The 18,122-nt window shown below is 39.4% G+C and overlaps 1 protein-coding gene and 1 long non-coding RNA gene across 2 annotated transcripts in view; one reads left to right on the plus strand and one right to left on the minus strand.

The window, feature by feature from the left end:
• The window catches only part of PLPP3 (phospholipid phosphatase 3), a 78,027-nt gene extending 68,613 nt beyond the window's left edge, over positions 1-9,414 (minus strand). Inside the window, exon 1 of the mRNA XM_039887299.1 lies at positions 8,774-9,414. Coding sequence (XP_039743233.1) covers positions 8,774-8,912 — 139 coding nt within the window. The 5' untranslated portion in view covers positions 8,913-9,414. The remainder of the gene's footprint in view (positions 1-8,773) is intronic.
• Positions 9,415-10,140: 726 nt separating this feature from the next.
• Positions 10,141-17,651, plus strand: LOC120621726 (uncharacterized). The gene is made up of 3 exons (XR_005658269.1): positions 10,141-11,010; positions 12,385-12,508; positions 17,366-17,651. It is a non-coding gene; the product is annotated as an uncharacterized LOC120621726 (long non-coding RNA).
• Positions 17,652-18,122: the final 471 nt, after the last annotated feature.

An 18,122-nucleotide genomic window follows, 5' to 3' on the forward strand; every position in this document is an offset into this window, starting at 1 on the left:
ATTTTCAAAGCACACAGAAATCAACAAGTTCCTTTCAACCATTTCCAAATGAGTCTCTGTTATTTTGTTTGGTTTGTTTTAAATTTGAGAATTTTAATGCAGATCATAATTTATAATTTAACCCGAAGACAAGAATAGTTTCACAAGGATGCTTGAGAACCTCAGCTAGATTTCTTCTGAATGACAGCCAATTAATGCATGACCTTGAGAAAATTATTTAACCTGAGACTCAGTTTCCTCCTCAGTCAAATTAATTTCTACCTCAAGAGGTGGTGAAGATGCTTTTAAAAGGTAAAAACTTTGAAAATGTGGGTTCTCTTCCTTTCTTCCTTAGATACATCATTTGATGGTGACTGCTCAGGCTCAAATCAGTTAACAGCTATCTTTGGTAATAAGCTATTTCTAGAACATGTGCCAGTCAGAAGAAAAATGATATATCGAAAATGGCCTACTTCTTCAAATTTGTCCCATGTATCTCTGGCCTCACTCAATTATTATCCATTGATTGGATTAAAAGTTAAAACCTGTTTGTCTTGTTTCCCTTTTAATTGACACAGGCAAGAGAAAGAAGAGACTTTAGTTCTCTGGAGAACTGACTCACCAATGATATCAAATTTCAAACTGACTAGTAAACAACAGAAAAGCAAAATGGTATAAAGCCAAGACCTTGGTTCTAAGCCCTTCTCTTTCACTGTCACTGGACAATGCATTTCTCACCAATCCAGCCCGGAGGTTCACCATATGCGAATCAAGGGCACCGACTAGGCTGCGTTAACAGTGTTGACAGTAGCTACCACCTGTTGAGGGTGTATGTACCACTCTCTGTACCAGGCATAGCCTCACAACTTCACAGTACGTATATTATCCCATCTTCCAAATGAGAAAAGTGAGGCCTCAAAGATATTAGGTAACTTGCCTAAGTTTATAAAACCAATAATAGTAAGCAAACTCCCATCTGACTCTAAAGCCTGTGCTTTACGCCTCAGACCTCCCAACCTTCCCTTGCTTAGAGGGCCATTTTTGTGACTAAGATAAAAAATGACCCTGGTATTGTTGATAATGAAATCATCAAGGTACTTACTAATTCTATGAATCTAGGCAATGAAGAATTGCTCTGATGGTATTTTCTTTATTACACCCACCGAGAGGTTCAATCAGCACATTCCAAGAGATTTTGTAATTTTTATGTAAAACTGTCTCCTCCACTGTCCAAAATGATCCTTGAGTTAAGACTCAAATCTGTGTCCTCTACTGAGCCCTATAGAACATCCTGTACATATTCAGACTCAATAAAATTGAAATAAACGAAATTGAATGAAATAGAAAAGAGTGAATCTCCTTTGCATTAACTGCACCGATAAGTGGGTAGCAAGCTAAGCTAACAAGAGCTCTGGAAATTTTGGTGACTACTTACTAGCTGGGTTCCCTTGTGCAAGTTATATAACTTCTCTGAGCTGCAGTTGTCTCATCTATAAGAGGGACCTAATATCTGTACCAAATGGTCGGCATGAATAATAAATGATAACCAGAACAGTTAGTCCCTTCTTCAGCAAATAAGTGGAGTGCCCTGGAAAACAATCATTTTGATCCATTTTCAATCACAGCTGTTTTATTTAGTTAGGTTTTCCCCTGGGCTGTCAAAAGATACGGAGAAGAGTTGATGCTAAAACAGACCATTTGTCCAAATCCCCTCTCACCCTGCTAAGGTGTTATTTGTCTTTCTCTTAAGATAATATGGCCATCTTCCTTTCAAAGGGGGAGGATGCAGTCACCAGAGGCTACTGAGGTTCTTGCACTGTGACTTCTAGACAGGGTCAGAAACCTGCCACGGCTCTTCTTCAGCTAATGGAAAACATTTGTGTTCTCTCTGCCTGGTTTTCGCTTAGGAGCCTCCTCACAATTTTTTCTCCTCGTATATTTCAGGCAACTTCACTGCCAAAAAAATGAAAGAGGATTCCATAGAACTACTGAGTGAGGACACTGGGAAGAAAAGGAAATTACTACTATTACTATGAATAATAGTAGCAATATAATACCTGATAATGACATAGTGCTTTTTAACTTTTCCAAGTGCTTTCAGATCCATGATCTCATCTGAGCGTCACTGCACAAGTGTGTCACTAGGTTGGCTTGCTTCTTTTCCAGGTCAGGAAACTGAAGCCTGGAAAGGTTAAATAATTTTTGCCCATGTCACACCTATGAGCCTTAGCTTTATGTCAGGATTCAAACCCATCTCTGGGTGAATTCAAAGCTTATATTGTTTCTTCAATACTTTGTCAAGCTAACTTTGGTCTTTTAAAGCCTTTGTTGAGGAATCTAATTGATTCCTTTCACTTTTCACTCATATACAAACTTCAATATCTCAAAATATTTATAAGAGTTAACATCTCATTTATCCAAAATAGTCACTTGGCTGGCAACTTCAACTACCTAGAACACAGTTTAGAACTTTGAAATAAAAACAAACCCCAGTCTCTCAGCAATTAGGAGACACCATCGCGTCCTGGCACAAAAAATCACTGGAGACCTCACGGTGGCTCCCAAAGGTAATTTTTTCTTTCGAAAGAACTGTGACAAGCTTGATCATCTTTAGTGAGAAAGAAAGGTGCACTGGACACAAATGAAAAAAAAGTACAGACAACTTAACAATGTGGAAATGCCAGAACATTTAGTGCAGGGACAAAAAGCCCTCTACTTAAGTCAATTGCCCTTAAGACATCAGCTGTTAAATTAGCCTGATAAGAATCACCAGAAGCTTTGATAAAATACAGAATCTCAGGCCCTGGCCCAAAGCCCACTGAATCCGACTCTCCCAGGAAAAGGCCTGAGCATCTGTATTTCACACCAGATGAGTGTCCTTAATAGGTGAATTTGTGAAATACTGACACAGTAGCCATCCCCCAAATAGATGATTACTCCTCAAATAATGTGTGCTGAATTATACTGACACACAAGGTAGGGTTTCTTCATAAATATAACTGCCTGCACAAGGAAGAAGCCTTGACTATGGTCTCATTAGCATCATGCTGTCACCAGCTGGGTTTGCCAGCCCAAATAGCTACGCAGGAAGGGAGAAAGAATCTAAAATGGACAGGAAATTAAAAAGGTTAAAAGTGGAAAAGGCCACCAATTCTGGCTTTAACAGTCTACCCCAAAGGCAGCTATATCCCCATGGTATATCTCTTAAGCATATGAAAAAGTTAGGGGAGAAGGAGCAAAGGAAAAAAACTAGCCATTCTGGACAATGAGAAAAATAGAGGTTTTCAACTATCCTAGGAAAGTTAGCAGGGCTTACCACCTAAATGGAAGTTTCCTTCTTTATTTCAACCCATGCAGGATACTCAGCTAGGTGGTTCACCGGTTAATGAAAATCTGTTTCTACATTTTGCGCTTCACATTGCAGATTATGTTATCAAAACCTATTAAGTTATTAAAAACACATACTTAGTGAACATAATAACTGAGGAACAAAAAGGGAAAAATCACCTTGTTTACTAGTTTGCTTATGATTACTATAGATTTCACAAGAGGTGAAAGGGCACATCCAGCCAAGGAAAAATCTAGCCAGTTTCTCAGCATATTGGAGTAATTCTAATAAAACTGTTTACTATTACTCCAGAATGAACATCATTGTAAGATAACTGTCAGATGCTGTTCTCTGGTAAATAATGTAACAGTTTAAAATGGTCTAAGAGAAGTAATGATTGTGTTTCTACATCACAATACCTACCAGCAGACTCATAAAATTGTAGAGCTAGAAGGGGTCCAAGAGATGATCTAGATGATCCCTTCCCTTTGTTGCAATAAAGAAACTGAGGCCCAGACATGTCAAGTGAATTTCCCCAAAGTTGCACAGTAACGTAGTGGCAGTACAAGACCAGAACTCACTGTTTTAGGCTGTGCATTGTTGTGACAACTCCCCGAAGTAATGTACAATGAAGAGCTAAGCAGAGTGCATGCATGAGTTAGACAGACAACAAATGTGTCTTTCCTCTCTTCCAGAAATCTGTCACAGAATGTTGCATGGCAGCCTTAGATGCCAGACATAATCCCACCCGTCTAGTCATTTTACCAATGAAAAGAAACAGATCCATAGGAAACCTACCTGTCCAAAACCACGCAACTAGATGGTGGCATTGGCTGACCTGGAACCTGAGGCTTCTGGCCTCAAATCTCTCATTCTCTTCACTACGCCACAATGCCTCTCTCTCACTATTAAAAGTGAATAGTTTAATAACAAGTGATGATTTTATGTATCCCATATATGGAACCAGTTCTCAAATTTTATCTCGACTATTTAACTGTAAAACAAGAAAGGTCCGAAAACGCTCTGGAACCACTAAAGTACATAGTATGGTTGCTGACCACCCCAATTCTATATTTTTACCTGTTTGAGCTTCTTTCCCTTTATTCATGATACTCCGCCCACCAACCGTGTTTCCTAGTAGGGAGTCGCACAGGAGTCAGGCCTTTCAAACCAAACCTGACCAAGTACCTGCTTCTTCACACATCTCCCATCACAACCATAAGCTCAGCTAAACCTACCTTCTGGTATCAAAAGTCAAATGAGGAATAGTCTGTACAAATGAATCTTTTCTAAAGAGGGCTCAGGGAATACTGTGAAGATTAGGTGGCTCAAAAATTCTGGTAAATTTTAGGGGCTGCCTTCTCAGCAAAAGTTTTGATCAATAATGAATGGAAATCAGCTGTCTTCAACTTCCTGGGAAAATGTGACATTATCTTATTTGAAGTGGATGCTTTATGGTCTTCACTATATTATTACTGAATATTCATTTCATGGTCTAAGATACCAATGATTCTGCAATACGATATTTGAAGACGATCACAAAACCTTCATGCAAGGCTCCAGCTTATAAATCCCTTACATTTATTCAAATCTTGAGGGATGACAAAAAAAATTTCACATCTAATATTTCTTCTGATCCTCAGAGCAACGTAATAAAGTGGCCATTCTGATCACCACTTTTCAGATGAGCTCACTGGACTCAGAAGATGAAGGGCTGGAATAAAGTCCACAGAACAAAAAGCTAGATCTTTCTAAAAATGCCTACCCATCAAAGGGCATGGGTTGGAAAGAGGCATTCAAAACGTATCTAGGGAAAGGGGCAGGGATGAGGAAAGGCAGGGGCATGGAAGCTTAAGATAGATTTACCAATTTTTCACATTGTGCTCCAGCCATGGACTGATTGTTGTGTTCTTTCTTTGGAACCACTGTCTCATGGAGTAAGATGGTACCCTCAAAATTTGGAAATTACTTAGTACTAGAACTAGCCCCAAATCTAAACAATGCCAGGGAGCGAATGGGCCGTACCACATACCAGAAGAGCTGAACTGCCTTTATCCATCTGTTCAAGCGCAAATGGGTAACTCAGAAATGTAGAAAGGCTGTTTATTCTGCAAACTGAGCTCTTTGGGATTCTTCAGGTAGGAAAGGAAAGGGGGATGGACTTGAGTGATGCTCGCTGAGAATTAGGGATCAACCTGAGTCAGCTTCAGGAAGAATCTCAGTCCTTCCCTTCTCTGACACTTGGCTTTCTTATCTATGATATGAAGATAATCTCTTCCTGAGGGTTACAGTGAAGAGTATATAAACTAGTTTATACTTAAAAAGAGGCTAACAGAGCTTGGAAAGACAGTAGTAGGTGCTCCTCTCTTCTTGCTTATGATATTTTCTGCTGCTCTCATGTAACCTCATACACCAGAACCAATGCACAGAGAAAAGGAGGTGTATGTATTACTTAATAGCAAGGGAAACAAAATTGATTTTGGAAAAACTACCACACAAAGATTCATAATTGTATTTATAAAAGCAATTAGTTGGTAAAGGCAGGGAAAAAAAAGATAGCTATTCAGTGGGAGGTAAACTTCTATTGGTGTTTTCTGACACCAGATTCTTTTGACCTTCAAACAAGAGTGGACTTTTGTTTCTTCACCAAGAATTTAACATTCCAAAAAGGTATGTGGAACAAGTTAAACTGCTTGCATATTTCCACTTACATAACACTTACATAGCACATCAGCTTTTATTTTTTCCAGATACAAGGAGATGAAGCTTGGTATATATTCCTGTGAGAGAATAAATAGAAAACTATGTCTCTCTTTCTAATATATTAGTGCCTTGTAATCCAGACCATACGATCAATAAACTATATAAAAATTAAACCATTCTGACAGTCTTAGGCAAAAAGTGAACCAAGTAGAAACAATTTTTTTTTAGGCCTGTGGTGTGTAGAATATTAAAATCACATGTTGTATTACTAATTTTCTTTTGGAAGCCAAATAGAGTTCTCCTGTAAATTTCTCAAGTATTTACCTAACAGTTTTTGTTATTAAAGGTGTAAGAGGCATTAAATTAGTGATATTGTAATTAGGCCTATGCATAGGGGAGACACTGATAAATCAGTTTGAAAATGACTTTGTCGACATAGTTTTTTAATGGCAAGACACATACCTTAAACCAGATAGCTATGTGCTTCTTATAATAAAATACAAGGTCCTGTTACCTTATTACTTTTTTTGAGGTAAACAAATCACTTATTCAAACAGAGCAACAGTGAGTAAACAAAATAAACAACTAGGTTTAGAGTACCAGCTTGGGGTGGGCGGTGCACACAGAGTAGTCCGGGCAGGTGAAGAAATGAAACGTGCGAACATACACTTAACTTACACCTTCCATGCACAGCAGAGTGGCTTGGGGTTTCTGTGTCCCTTGCTACGATATAGCTGATAGATGTGTCTTTTTGCAAATTCCTTCACAATTCTTTTTTCTTTAATAAGAAGACACCATCCATCCTTTGGGAATGCCTTCTGAAATCAGAAGCGTGGAAAGGAGGAGGAGAGCAATGAAGCTGTACAAAGGCTGTCAAGCTCATTCTAGCGCTGCTTTCCTAATCACAAGGTAGGAGGTAAGAGGGTACACTGCACCAGCAGTCAAAAGAGAGCTTACCCTACCATCAACCGAATATGCCAGTAAACACTGGGAAGCCCCAGGAAAGTTTACAGCAAACAGCTTCAATGTGTTTAGTGTTTCCCTGTTCTCCCCTAGGACCAGGGAGGGTCTCTTAAAAATTCAATAGCTTGGCAGAGACTTTTACGTATCAATCTTCTCCCTGTGCATCATAATAAGCCAGCAGCCTTCAGGAAGGTAGGCCCCCCAGTGACAATTCCTTTACATAGCATCTTTAAATTGAATTTCTTTGAAGAGGTGGAAATGGGATTTAGCAGTCACCTTTCTTCCCTTGCACAGAGTACCTTAAACTCTCTCAGTATCTAAAGGGGAGCATTCTTACTTTTAAACTCTTAAGAGCCCCATCTTTCTTTGACTCAAACTTTACTATGGGCAAACTTTACTATCAGGAAAGCCAATGACTGATAGACCTAGGTAAGGACCCTGCAACAAAAAGTCATGAACAGAGGAAGTGTAAGTCCAGCCCAAGAAGTCTCTGGTTTGCACACTCTGCCTGGACAAATTCATTTCAAAGGGGACTTAAGTCTCTGTGCAGGAATTCTATTTTAAGGGAACTGAATTGGGAACACAGATGTTCCTTCAGTTAGCAGAGTTGGCAGAACAGCTCCTGGACCAAATCCGAGTTCTTAATGCAGGAAGGGGCCTTGGAGAGCATCTAGTTCAACCCACTTACTCAACTGATGAGGAAACTGAGGCCAGTGAGGCAGTTGGGTGGCACACCCAACAAGGGCAGAGTGGCAGTGTCCCGATGACAAGTCCCGTGCACTTTCCATTACACCATGATTCGCTTAAAAAAAATTTTTTTTTTCTATGCTGACTTCAATCTTGGAACTCCTGTAGATGTATGTCAATAGCTTTTTGCCTCCCCGCACCGAGTTCATAAATCCTCTTTACTCTCTCATTCCAATTCCTTTAACTCCCACCGCTCTTCTCAGCTGTGGCTTCCAAACAATTTGATAAACAAGAAGTGGACTATCGCCTCAACTTTCTGGGGTGCAATTAATTGTGGTCCCAAAACATGACCATGCTTTTTCTTTCCTACTGCCTCAGTTTCCTCATCTGTAAAACGGGGCTCCTCACTCGCAATGCACCGAGTCAGGGAGAAGGCTAGTTAAACCTAACAACTTAGCACGTAGCAGGCGCCTAAGTGACTGCAGAATCGGTACCCCGCTAGAAAGCCCCTAGAGAGCACTTTCCAAACCCCTTGCGGGGTCTGGGGGCGGGGTGCGGGTGGATGTTGAGAGAGGAGCAAGTTGAAAGGCCAGCATGCAGGTCTGGCCGGGTCCGGGCAGCAAGAGCGGAAGGGGTTGGATGTTTACATACAGTCAGGGGAAGGGCAGCTCGGCCCCAGGCAGGAGCCCGGAGCTCCAGGAGATCCATTTTACTTGGATGGAGGGAAACAAGCTATGAGCTGCTCGAGATCGTGGTTCAACCAACCTCCCCTATTCTGAAAGGGCGAACCCACACCCCTTCCAAGTGGAGACGGCTTTTAAGGAGCCTGTTTAGTTGCCCGCAAAAGCCTAAGCACCACCAAACACTCATGTGCAGGCCGGGAAGTCGGTGGGAGCCGGGAGGGTGCGGGCCTGGGGGCCAGAGGGGCGCGAAAGCTCCCCAAGAAGGCTGCGGGGGCCGCCCCGGGGCTGACAGCGCCGCGCTGCCTGGAGACGCGGCGGGCTGGCGGCCCGGAGCCAGCAAGGAAGCGCCAAGCCCCGCGCGCAGGCACCCCGCCGGGCTGGGACGCGCGCCGAGAGCCGAGGGGCCGAGGGACAGCGGGGCCGGGCTCACCCATGAAGAGGCAGAAGAGGTCGAGGCAGATGAGCAGCGCCCGCTTGCTGCCGCCCTTCCGCGGGTTGTTGTTGAGCGCCGGGCTGCCCCCGTTCTTGCTCTCCGGGACGATCGCCTTGTCGTACTTGTAGTTTTGCATGGCGCTGGCTGCGGCGCGAGCCTGCTGACCCGCGAAGACGTCCCGCGACAGCAGCCACACACTCAGATGCCGGGATCGCCTCCTGGCCGAAGCCGCTTGGGAGAGCCACGGGTCGGGACCGGCTTGGGACGCGACAAGAATGCGATTTCGCTGCCTTCTTCCAAATGCAGACGGTGGTGTTTTCTGCTCACCCTGTGTACCTCGGCTTTCTTTCCTCTCTCAACCCCAAATCGTTCGAAAGTCCAAGGGGAAAAGAGCCAAATCCCCAGCAGAAACTTTTGCAAAGCTGCGCCGCTCGGGACGCGCTGGGCTTGAGTGTGTCTGACTGCGCGAACGAGAGAGTGGGCAGCGCGGACGCTCCGCCACCTTCCTCCGCGGCTGGTGACTTAATGAATGGGAGCTGCGCGGAGCTCAGCCACTCCAGAGCGCCTGCCCCAACTCCAACTTTTCCTCCTCCTCCTCCTCCTGCTGCTGCTGCTGCTGCCGCCGCGGCTGCTGTTGTGATCGCCTTGGGTTTGTTTTCTGCACTTTTATTTCATGAGGTCCTTTAAAAAAGAGAGAGGGAACGAGAGGGACCTCCTTACTTGGCTCTGAAGGGATTCAGAAAGTACGGCCCCTTCCTTAAGCTGCCTAAGACGTAGGCTAATTAAGGCCACATTCCCCCCTCCGCCCCCGCCCCCTTAAAAAAAATTCTAAAAGGAAAAGTTATTCTCAGAGAATCCGGGAGCCCCTAGCGTTCAGAAACACCAAATTGTCACAAAAGGAAAAAATATATGTAAATGAAAAGAAACATTTTCTTGCTGGCCTTGGGTCAGGCAAAAGTGAAGGCTGCACAGCTAAATGCATTTCTCCTCCCTTACAAATTTGGGGCTTTCAAGCCTTTTTTATTTTCAAGTTTTTATTTTCATTTGAATCTCATTATTCTGATAATACTCAGGGAAAACTGTTTTTTGTTTGTTTGTTTGTTTTTAAGATCTTCACACCCAGCGCCGTATACTGTGCTAGATTCTAAGGACAGTAACATGAAAAAGACTGCAGGACTCTGTGGGATTGAATCTTGGCTCCGTGCCTCAGTTTCCCCACATGTAAGTGAGATAATGACTCTCCCAAATAGAGTAATTATTAAGATTTGATTAGTTAATTAATGTAAGCACCTAGAAAAGTGCCAGGTACATAGGAAGTACTACGTATGGGTTCCATAATCTTTACTTCTGTTTTGGGGGCTAAGAAGTCTCAAGTTCTCTAGCCCCTCTGCTTGTTCAGCCAGCCTCAGCTGAACTATGGGGATGTACCCATATGTACCTCAGTACCACTATGGGGATGGAGGGAGCCAGGCCAGCAGGAGTACTGGCTAAGGGTATCATCTTTAGCTTGAGTTTTGGGACAACATAATGCTTTGCCTTAGACTGTCATTATTTTTAAATTATTTTATGTGACTTAATCACTTAATTTCTCTTCCAGATAAACCTTCCCAAGGAAAGGGCCTTCCCTTATATCTTCTGTAGTGCTTAGCAGATAAGTGGGCACACAGTGGACAATAGTAAACATTTCTTCCAGATATCTCTTTGTATGCATTCTGTAGCTTTTTGATATACTTACACGGACTTGTTGTGGGGTTCAGTAACCCTATATCCAGCACCATCAGTCACTTGCCCTTTCTCAAACTGTCCTTTCACACTACGCACCCCTGCCCTCCTACTCCCTCTACCTGTAATGAACACCATTTCCCCTTCTCTAGTTCCCAAAAAGCTTCTCTTGCTTTAGGGTCCTCCAAAATGTCACCCTCTCTCTGAGCCTTTTCTTGACCCCTGGACAGAATTAACTTCACCTTCGACACTTTGTAGCACTGAACACAGTCTAAGCTGGTGTTATAGTCAAGACTAGTCCACTCTATAGATGCCTCGCATTATCTTCCCAGTACCTGGCACACAGTTTGGTGGCTGCTGAATTAAGCTCAAGTCCAGATTGGATAACAAGTGGGGCTGACAAAAAAGGCAAAATCACTGTCTTCTGGAATAAAGAATAACTGAATTTCCAAGGCAGTGTGGAAGCCGGGACATCTAACCGCTGATCAGACTCAACAGTCTCAATTCAAATAGTACGTAAAATTCTGGATTCCTAAGAGAACAGATTCCTTAGATAGTTTTTCGTTGAGAAAAATCTTCTCTTGAAATCTTAAAATAGAAGAAAGGTATAAGGTCGATTTCATCACTGTTGACATTCGAAAAGGAATTCGGGGATTGCAGGATCCTTCCCTTGCCCACCCAACCCTCTTTGTGATTATAATCTTCCTTCAAGTTCTAAATCACCAAACGTTATCTTTGGAATTTCAATTTAAAAGTTAAGTGCAAGCCTTCCTGAAACTACGCCCCACTCTGATCTTTTCCTCTTTGGAGCTCCCAAAGACCTGGAGTATCTGTGCCACTCAGAAGGCCACTTATATTCCACTGGATACTACTCTGTTCTATTATTTGAAGTTTTTAATGACCTCCCTTTACCTTTTCTATCTGCTTTTCCTTATCTGTGAAATGACTTTTATTAATTTAAGAATATATATTTTTAAAAGCTAGACTGTTATTGTGGAGAAATGATACTATAACTCAGCAATCCTTGTCGATCTCTTTAAAGTTCCAAGGTATGATTAACTTTAGCCAGCACTAGATTGAATACTAGGAATCCACTTTACTTTAAGATTCTCTGGATTAAAGTCAGCTAACTATTAAGAAGGGTGAAAATCAATTATTTCAGGAGGGAATGAAAGGGAAAAATCATTGAATGTTTAAATGAGAGTTTTATATTTCCATTTACAAGGTTCCAAGGGCTATTTTTTCATAACAAAAAGATCATAATATTAATAGATGTATGTATAGGTATGCAAAGAGGCATTATATTTGGGTTACTCTTCAGAGAAAAAGAACACTACAGGCACTCATTAAATCGACTTGAAGAAGTCATAAATACAGTGTCAATATCATTCTTGAGAGAGCAGGAAATAAAACAGCCTACCAGATATATAAATGTGAAGGCCTCTGCTTTAAACCTCCAAAGTGAACAATCTAACTAGTAAGTAAAATGCCACAGAAAAGACTTGATAGTTTAGAATGGTATCATTTGAAAGTAATTAAGTAAGTAAAATTTCTAGTAAACATAGCTTACCGAAATCCCGAAGTCACACCTAAAATGACGTTTAGTCATTATCTTTGTTTCTGAAATAAAGATACTAAATTTTGGAAAAATAAGGGGAAAATAAGGGATTTGTTAGTCTGTATAAAAACTATAACATCAGCAGGGATAAATGCCTTTTTTAAAAAAGATTAACTTACTATGTGTGGCAACACATCATTTTTAAATAACTGATACCTCCCAAGAGATTTAAATGGCCTTAATTTCTAAGATCTCTTTTACTTTATAATTTACTTTTCTCTTTTTAACTCCTAACATTCAATAATTACTCTTTTTTTTTTTTTTTAAGACATGAATCGGCTTTGAAATATTCAAGGAGGAGATAACTGGGTCCCTTTGCATAAAGGTGTATCGTCCCAAGCAAGATAAGAGCCCAAATTTCCAAAGCCATTGAAATTCACTTAAGAAGAGAGGTAAGTTTTGGCTACTAAGTATCCACTTATCCAGATTCTTTAAAATCCCTGGTTTTACATTTACATTCCACCTCTGGTTTTAACTAAACAAAAATTGCTGGCTTGCTGCTGTTAAGTGTTGGATTCTGTATCATGAGTGCTCCCTGAGGACTGAATAGAGGCCTCTGCAGTAACAGGCCAGAGAAAAGGCAGGAAGGAGCAGGGGATTGGAGGTGTGACCACTTTGCATCTGCTGTTTGATCTGAAGCAAGCTGAGCAATTTCTCCGAATCTCCGTTTCATCAACTTGTAAATCGAGCTGACATTTTTCTCTGGTTCTGGGGACTATCATATTAAAAATGAAATCATACATTTGAAAATACTTGGTACACAATAAGCAGCTGACAAGTGTTAGCTGAATGTTAATATTTTGAATGAACACTTTATTTCTCAATATACCTAATTTAAATACCGATATTCAAAAAGCATCGATCAAGTACTAACTGAATACTCTATATAAGTCTAACCATTTAATTTTGTTTATCCTAAATGCAATAACACCTTCAGCATCTCTATTTCTTTTTTTGAATGTGCAATTTCTTGAGCTTTCTGAAAGTGGTAAATCTCAAGCATGCTTTTCTTTCTTTTTTTTAATTATTTTTATTTATTTTCATTTTTTAAGTAAATTTATTGGGGTAACTGGTTAATACAATTACATAATTTTCAAGTGTACATCATTTGACATCTGTATATTCTATTGTGGCATGCTTCTTTTTTTTCGACGATTTAGTTACACATTGTTTTCTTCGAGATTGCGAAACTCAAGAAAATTCATTTGATTAAACTAATCATCTTGTACAAGTGAGAGTACTTTCATTTTCAAGGCACTTTCACAATTATTATTTTATCCTTACAACTCACAGAAGTAGGTGGAGTTGTTATCATTAGCCTATTTTATGGATGAGAAAATTGAGACAAGCCCATTTAACTGGTTAGAACTGGTTTTCCCCACAGGTAAAGTAGAAATGATTCTAACATTAGCTCATGCAGTGTAAAATAGAGCCCTTTACAGTTTATAAAGGTATTCACTGATCTCATTTCAAGTAGGTAAAGCAGAGATTATTAGCTTTGTTTTAGAAATAAAGATACTGAATTTTGGAAAAATAAGGGATTTGCCTAAAGTTGAAGGTAAGGAGATTCTTGAAGCACCACTAAAATTCTAATCTCTTAATTTCTAAATTGAGATTTTTTTTTCTTTGCACCACAAGGTCTCACCCTCAAAGGTGCTCAAAAATGTCTACTTCTTAACAGTGGTTTCACGGAGTAATTTAGAGGGACTACAGAATTAGTGTGGACTCTATTTAAAAGACAAAGGAAAAGAAGTTTTGTTTTGTCTTTTCTGTAAACTTGGAAAGGAATAACATTGTTGCACCTCATATCACGGCAGATTTGGGTTCATTATTTGTCAAGCAGTTACTTGTTACTTAAAGAACACCAAATGGTAGTGTTACTGTAAAGCAGCCTCCATTCGTGTCAATATTTTTACCTTTCTACAAGCAGTAATCTTTTCTTTAGCAAGAAATTAGGGCAGCTAGAGCTAACCTTACGATAATTCAGTTAATGTTCATTCAAAAAAAAGAGAGAGAGAAAAGAATCGAGAATGGATGGAAAAACTTGCAAATAAAAATGTTGGTTTGTCCTTAGAACAGGTCAAATTAGTGACGCTGATAACTCAAAAGGAGACCAATGCTGCCACCTTGTGTCATTATAGAAAAATACTATGACTCCCAAAGTGAAAAATTGCTGTAATTGGGAAATGGGGAACAGTTGGAATAATAATTCAGAACTTTCACATCATACGTGAAATAACAATAGCCCACAGGTAATGAGATTTTTCCTGATCTGGGTATTTTTCATTCATGTGACAGACATTTATTGAGCACCTACTATGTATCAAGCACTCTTCTAGGAGCTAGGAATATGGCAATGAACAAAGTAGACAAAAACTCCTGTCTTCATTGAGCCTTTAGACATCTATTCATTTTTTATGTATGAGTCCATTTAATATTCTAAACAACTCTATAAAGAAGGTTTTCTCATTTTCAAAATGAGGTTACTGGGACATAGGTAGGTTAAGTAACTGGTCTAAGATTACGCAGCTCCTAAGTAATAGAATCTGGATTTCAACCTACGCAGTTTAATACAAGAACCGCCAAGACCTTAATCATTAATCTAGATTGAATAAACTTTGTCCTCTGTTTAAAGGAAAGATTAGTGGTTTATCCAAGTGGTACTTTAGCTGTGTATATCTGGGACGAAGGAATAGAAGGGATGTGTGTGTGTGTGTGTACACATATATACATTTATGTGTATTATTTACTGAATTCATACGTATGCATATTCTGTATATGCATTGACTGTATACGTATTTGTGTATTTATTCACTGTATTTATTCACTCATTTAAAAACTCATCAAATTTTCATGAGTATCTTATTCTATACTAGAATTCATGCTAGTAGGAGAAAAACAAACAAATTACTTGCAATGTTATCCTGGCAGTTATCACATTTTACCGTGAAGACTTAGTTGTTTTCTTCAAAAGACTACAATCTTCTTTAGACAAAAGCCAAAATGTTATACCTAGCATGGTATATAATACCTTCCAAAAGTAATTGTTGAATGAATGACTAGCAGAGAATTATAAGTTCGACATAGGGCCATCAGGGAAAATTTGCAGAGCAGGTAAATCATAGCTGCATAATAAAATTGTAACAAGTATATAATAACTCGAGTACATAGAAACAAAAATGTAAAACTTCTACTTCATGCCATAAACAAAACTTAATCCTAGATGGATCATTGACATAAATGTGAATAATAAAATACAACTTTTAGAATGAAACAAAGATTTCTCACACAGGACTAAAGAATATTAATGACAAAAGAAGAAATATAAATTAAAATTTATTAAAATTAAGAACTTATATTTATAAAAACATTGGAGGTCACCAAACAATAAATAGCCTGTGGGCTAAATTCACCCTGCTACATGTCTTTATAGTAGATATTGCTGGAGTTTTCCAAAGAAGATATATCAGTTTTCATTACGGTTTGTCCATAGCCATGCTTATTCATTTAATGCATGGTTATCTTCAGCTGCTTGTGTGCTACAATGGCAGAGTTGAGTAGTTGCAACAGAGATCACATGGCCTGCAAAGTCTAAAATGTTTCCTATCTAGCCCTTTACAAAAAAAGTTTGTTTATAGCTAAACTATAAAAGTAAGAAAGTAAAAAAGGCAATTAGAACAGATTAGGATAATACATGTACCAACAAAGAGGACTTATATCCAGAATATATTAAGAACTACAACTGAATCAGAAAAACACAGGCAACCCCTCAACAACAACAAAAAAAAAAAATTTAAGAGAGTGAGGGTGGTGGAGAAGTCTTGAAAAGGCATTTCACAAATTAGGATATATGAACAGCCAATAAGCATAAGACAAGGAGCTCAACATCATTAGTCATTAGGGAAATGCAAATTAAAACCACAATGAAATACTACTATATATATATCAGAAAAGCTACAATTAAAAATCCTGACAATATCAAGTGTCAGTGAGGATGTGGACCAACTATAGTGAAAATTGGTATAGCTACTTTGGAAAACTCTTTGCTAATATCTACTAAAAATTGCTAGGCCTATGCTTTGGCCCAGCAATTCTACTCCTAGGGATATGTCCAACAAAGATGAAAACATATGTCCACCAGCAGACTTGTACAAGTGGGTTGACAGCAGCTTTATTCAAGATAGCTCATAAATAGAAGCAACACAAACACCCATCAAAAAGAGAATGACTGAATAAATTATGGTATATCACACTGTGGAACACTATGCAGCAGTGAAAAAGAATGAACAGCATCTACACAAAAGAGCATAGATGAATCTCTCAGACATACTGTTGAGAAAAGAAACTGGCACAAAAGTACATACTGTATTGCTTTATAAGAAGTTCAAAAATAGGTAACTAGTCTATGGTGATTGAACTCAGAATAATGATCACCTCTGGGGAAGGGTTATTAACCAAGCAAGAGGCATGAGTAAGCCTTCTGGGTGCTTGATTTGGGTGGTGCTTACATGGGTCTATACATACATAAAATTTAATAGTGTGAAATTAATATGTGAATATGAAGATTTTCTACTTTATTACATATATGTCATACCACAATAAATACTTAAACTATAAAAGAGTAACAAAAGTATGAATGAAACATGAATAAGGAAGGAAACAGCTATGTGTGATATGAACGGAAAAGGGAGAAATGGATGAATTTCTTCAATTTCTCAGATTGTTAAAAAAGATTAAATTTATGCATTTGATGCTTGGCCAGTAGCGAGTTTATAATTATTCTGAGACTTTAATCTACTTAGTCATCCCAACTTCGAAACAAATGCCAATCCCACCTTGGCCTTGGAGCACATTCACGGCCATGACCATCTGAACGTCTCTATCTCATATAAATCTTAGTTATCTACCTCACTCAGTTCTGCATGACCACCTTTCCCACTACCTCCCCCTTATCCCCTCCCCCCCAAAAAACACTTCTAAAAAACACCTTTCAACTTGGAGAAAAAAAGATGGTGAATGTGAGGAATTCTACATCAAGGGCAAAGGAGAACTAAAACACCTTTACTGAGTGTAGTAGATTGAGTGGTCACCCCCCAAAAGATGTGTTTATGTCCTAATCTCTAGAACCTGTGAATATGACCTTATTTTGAAAAAGGGTCTTTGAAGATATAATTGTTAAGGATCTTAAATTTAGATCATCCTGGATTACCAAAGTGAGATCTGAATTCAATAAAAAGTGTTCTTATAAGAGACAGAAGAGAAGACGTGGACACACATGAGAGAAGACCATATGAAGATGGAGACAGAGATTGCAGTGACGCAGCCAGAAATTCTGGGACTGTCACCAGAAAGTAGAAGAGGCAAGGAGTGGATTCTGTCCTAAAGCCCCAGAAGGAATGTGGTCCTATAGGATTTTGGACTTCTAGCCTCCAGAACCATAAGAGAACACAATTTTTTTGTTTTAAGATGCCCAGTTGGTACTAATTTCTTAAAGCAGCCCTAAGAAAATAATACATTGAGTTGCTAAATATATTATCTTCCTCAGTCTGATAGAAACTTTTTTTTCTTTAAATGTTAGAGGATGGGAAAATGAGATACACAATGGCAGGGACAGGAAGATGCAAGCCTTTGCACTGAAGGTCCCCATGCTGGAATGTTCTCCTTCTTTAAGACTTTACCTTATTCATCATGTCCACATCTCTCCTGATGCCCTAGCTTTATTTGTCTTCATAAAATTTATATATATATATATATATTTTTTTTACTTGTTTGTTTCTTTCCTTTCTTTTTCACCCAACTTCGAACTCCATTAGAATACAAACTTTTGTCTTTTTTTTCCTTTTAGTCTACTTAGTGCCTAGCAAATATTTGCTGAATAAATGATTAGATGAAGGAAGGAAGGAAGAAAGGAAGGAAGGAAGGAAGGAAGGAAGGGAAGGAAGGAAGGAAGGAAGGAAGGAAGGAAAGGAAGGAAGGAAGGAAGGAAGGAAAGAACGACTAACTGGA

The sequence above is a fragment of the Pteropus medius genome, unplaced genomic scaffold, assembly GCF_902729225.1.
Source record: "Pteropus medius unplaced genomic scaffold, Ma_sr-lr_union100, whole genome shotgun sequence".
Lineage (NCBI taxonomy): Eukaryota > Metazoa > Chordata > Mammalia > Chiroptera > Pteropodidae > Pteropus > Pteropus medius.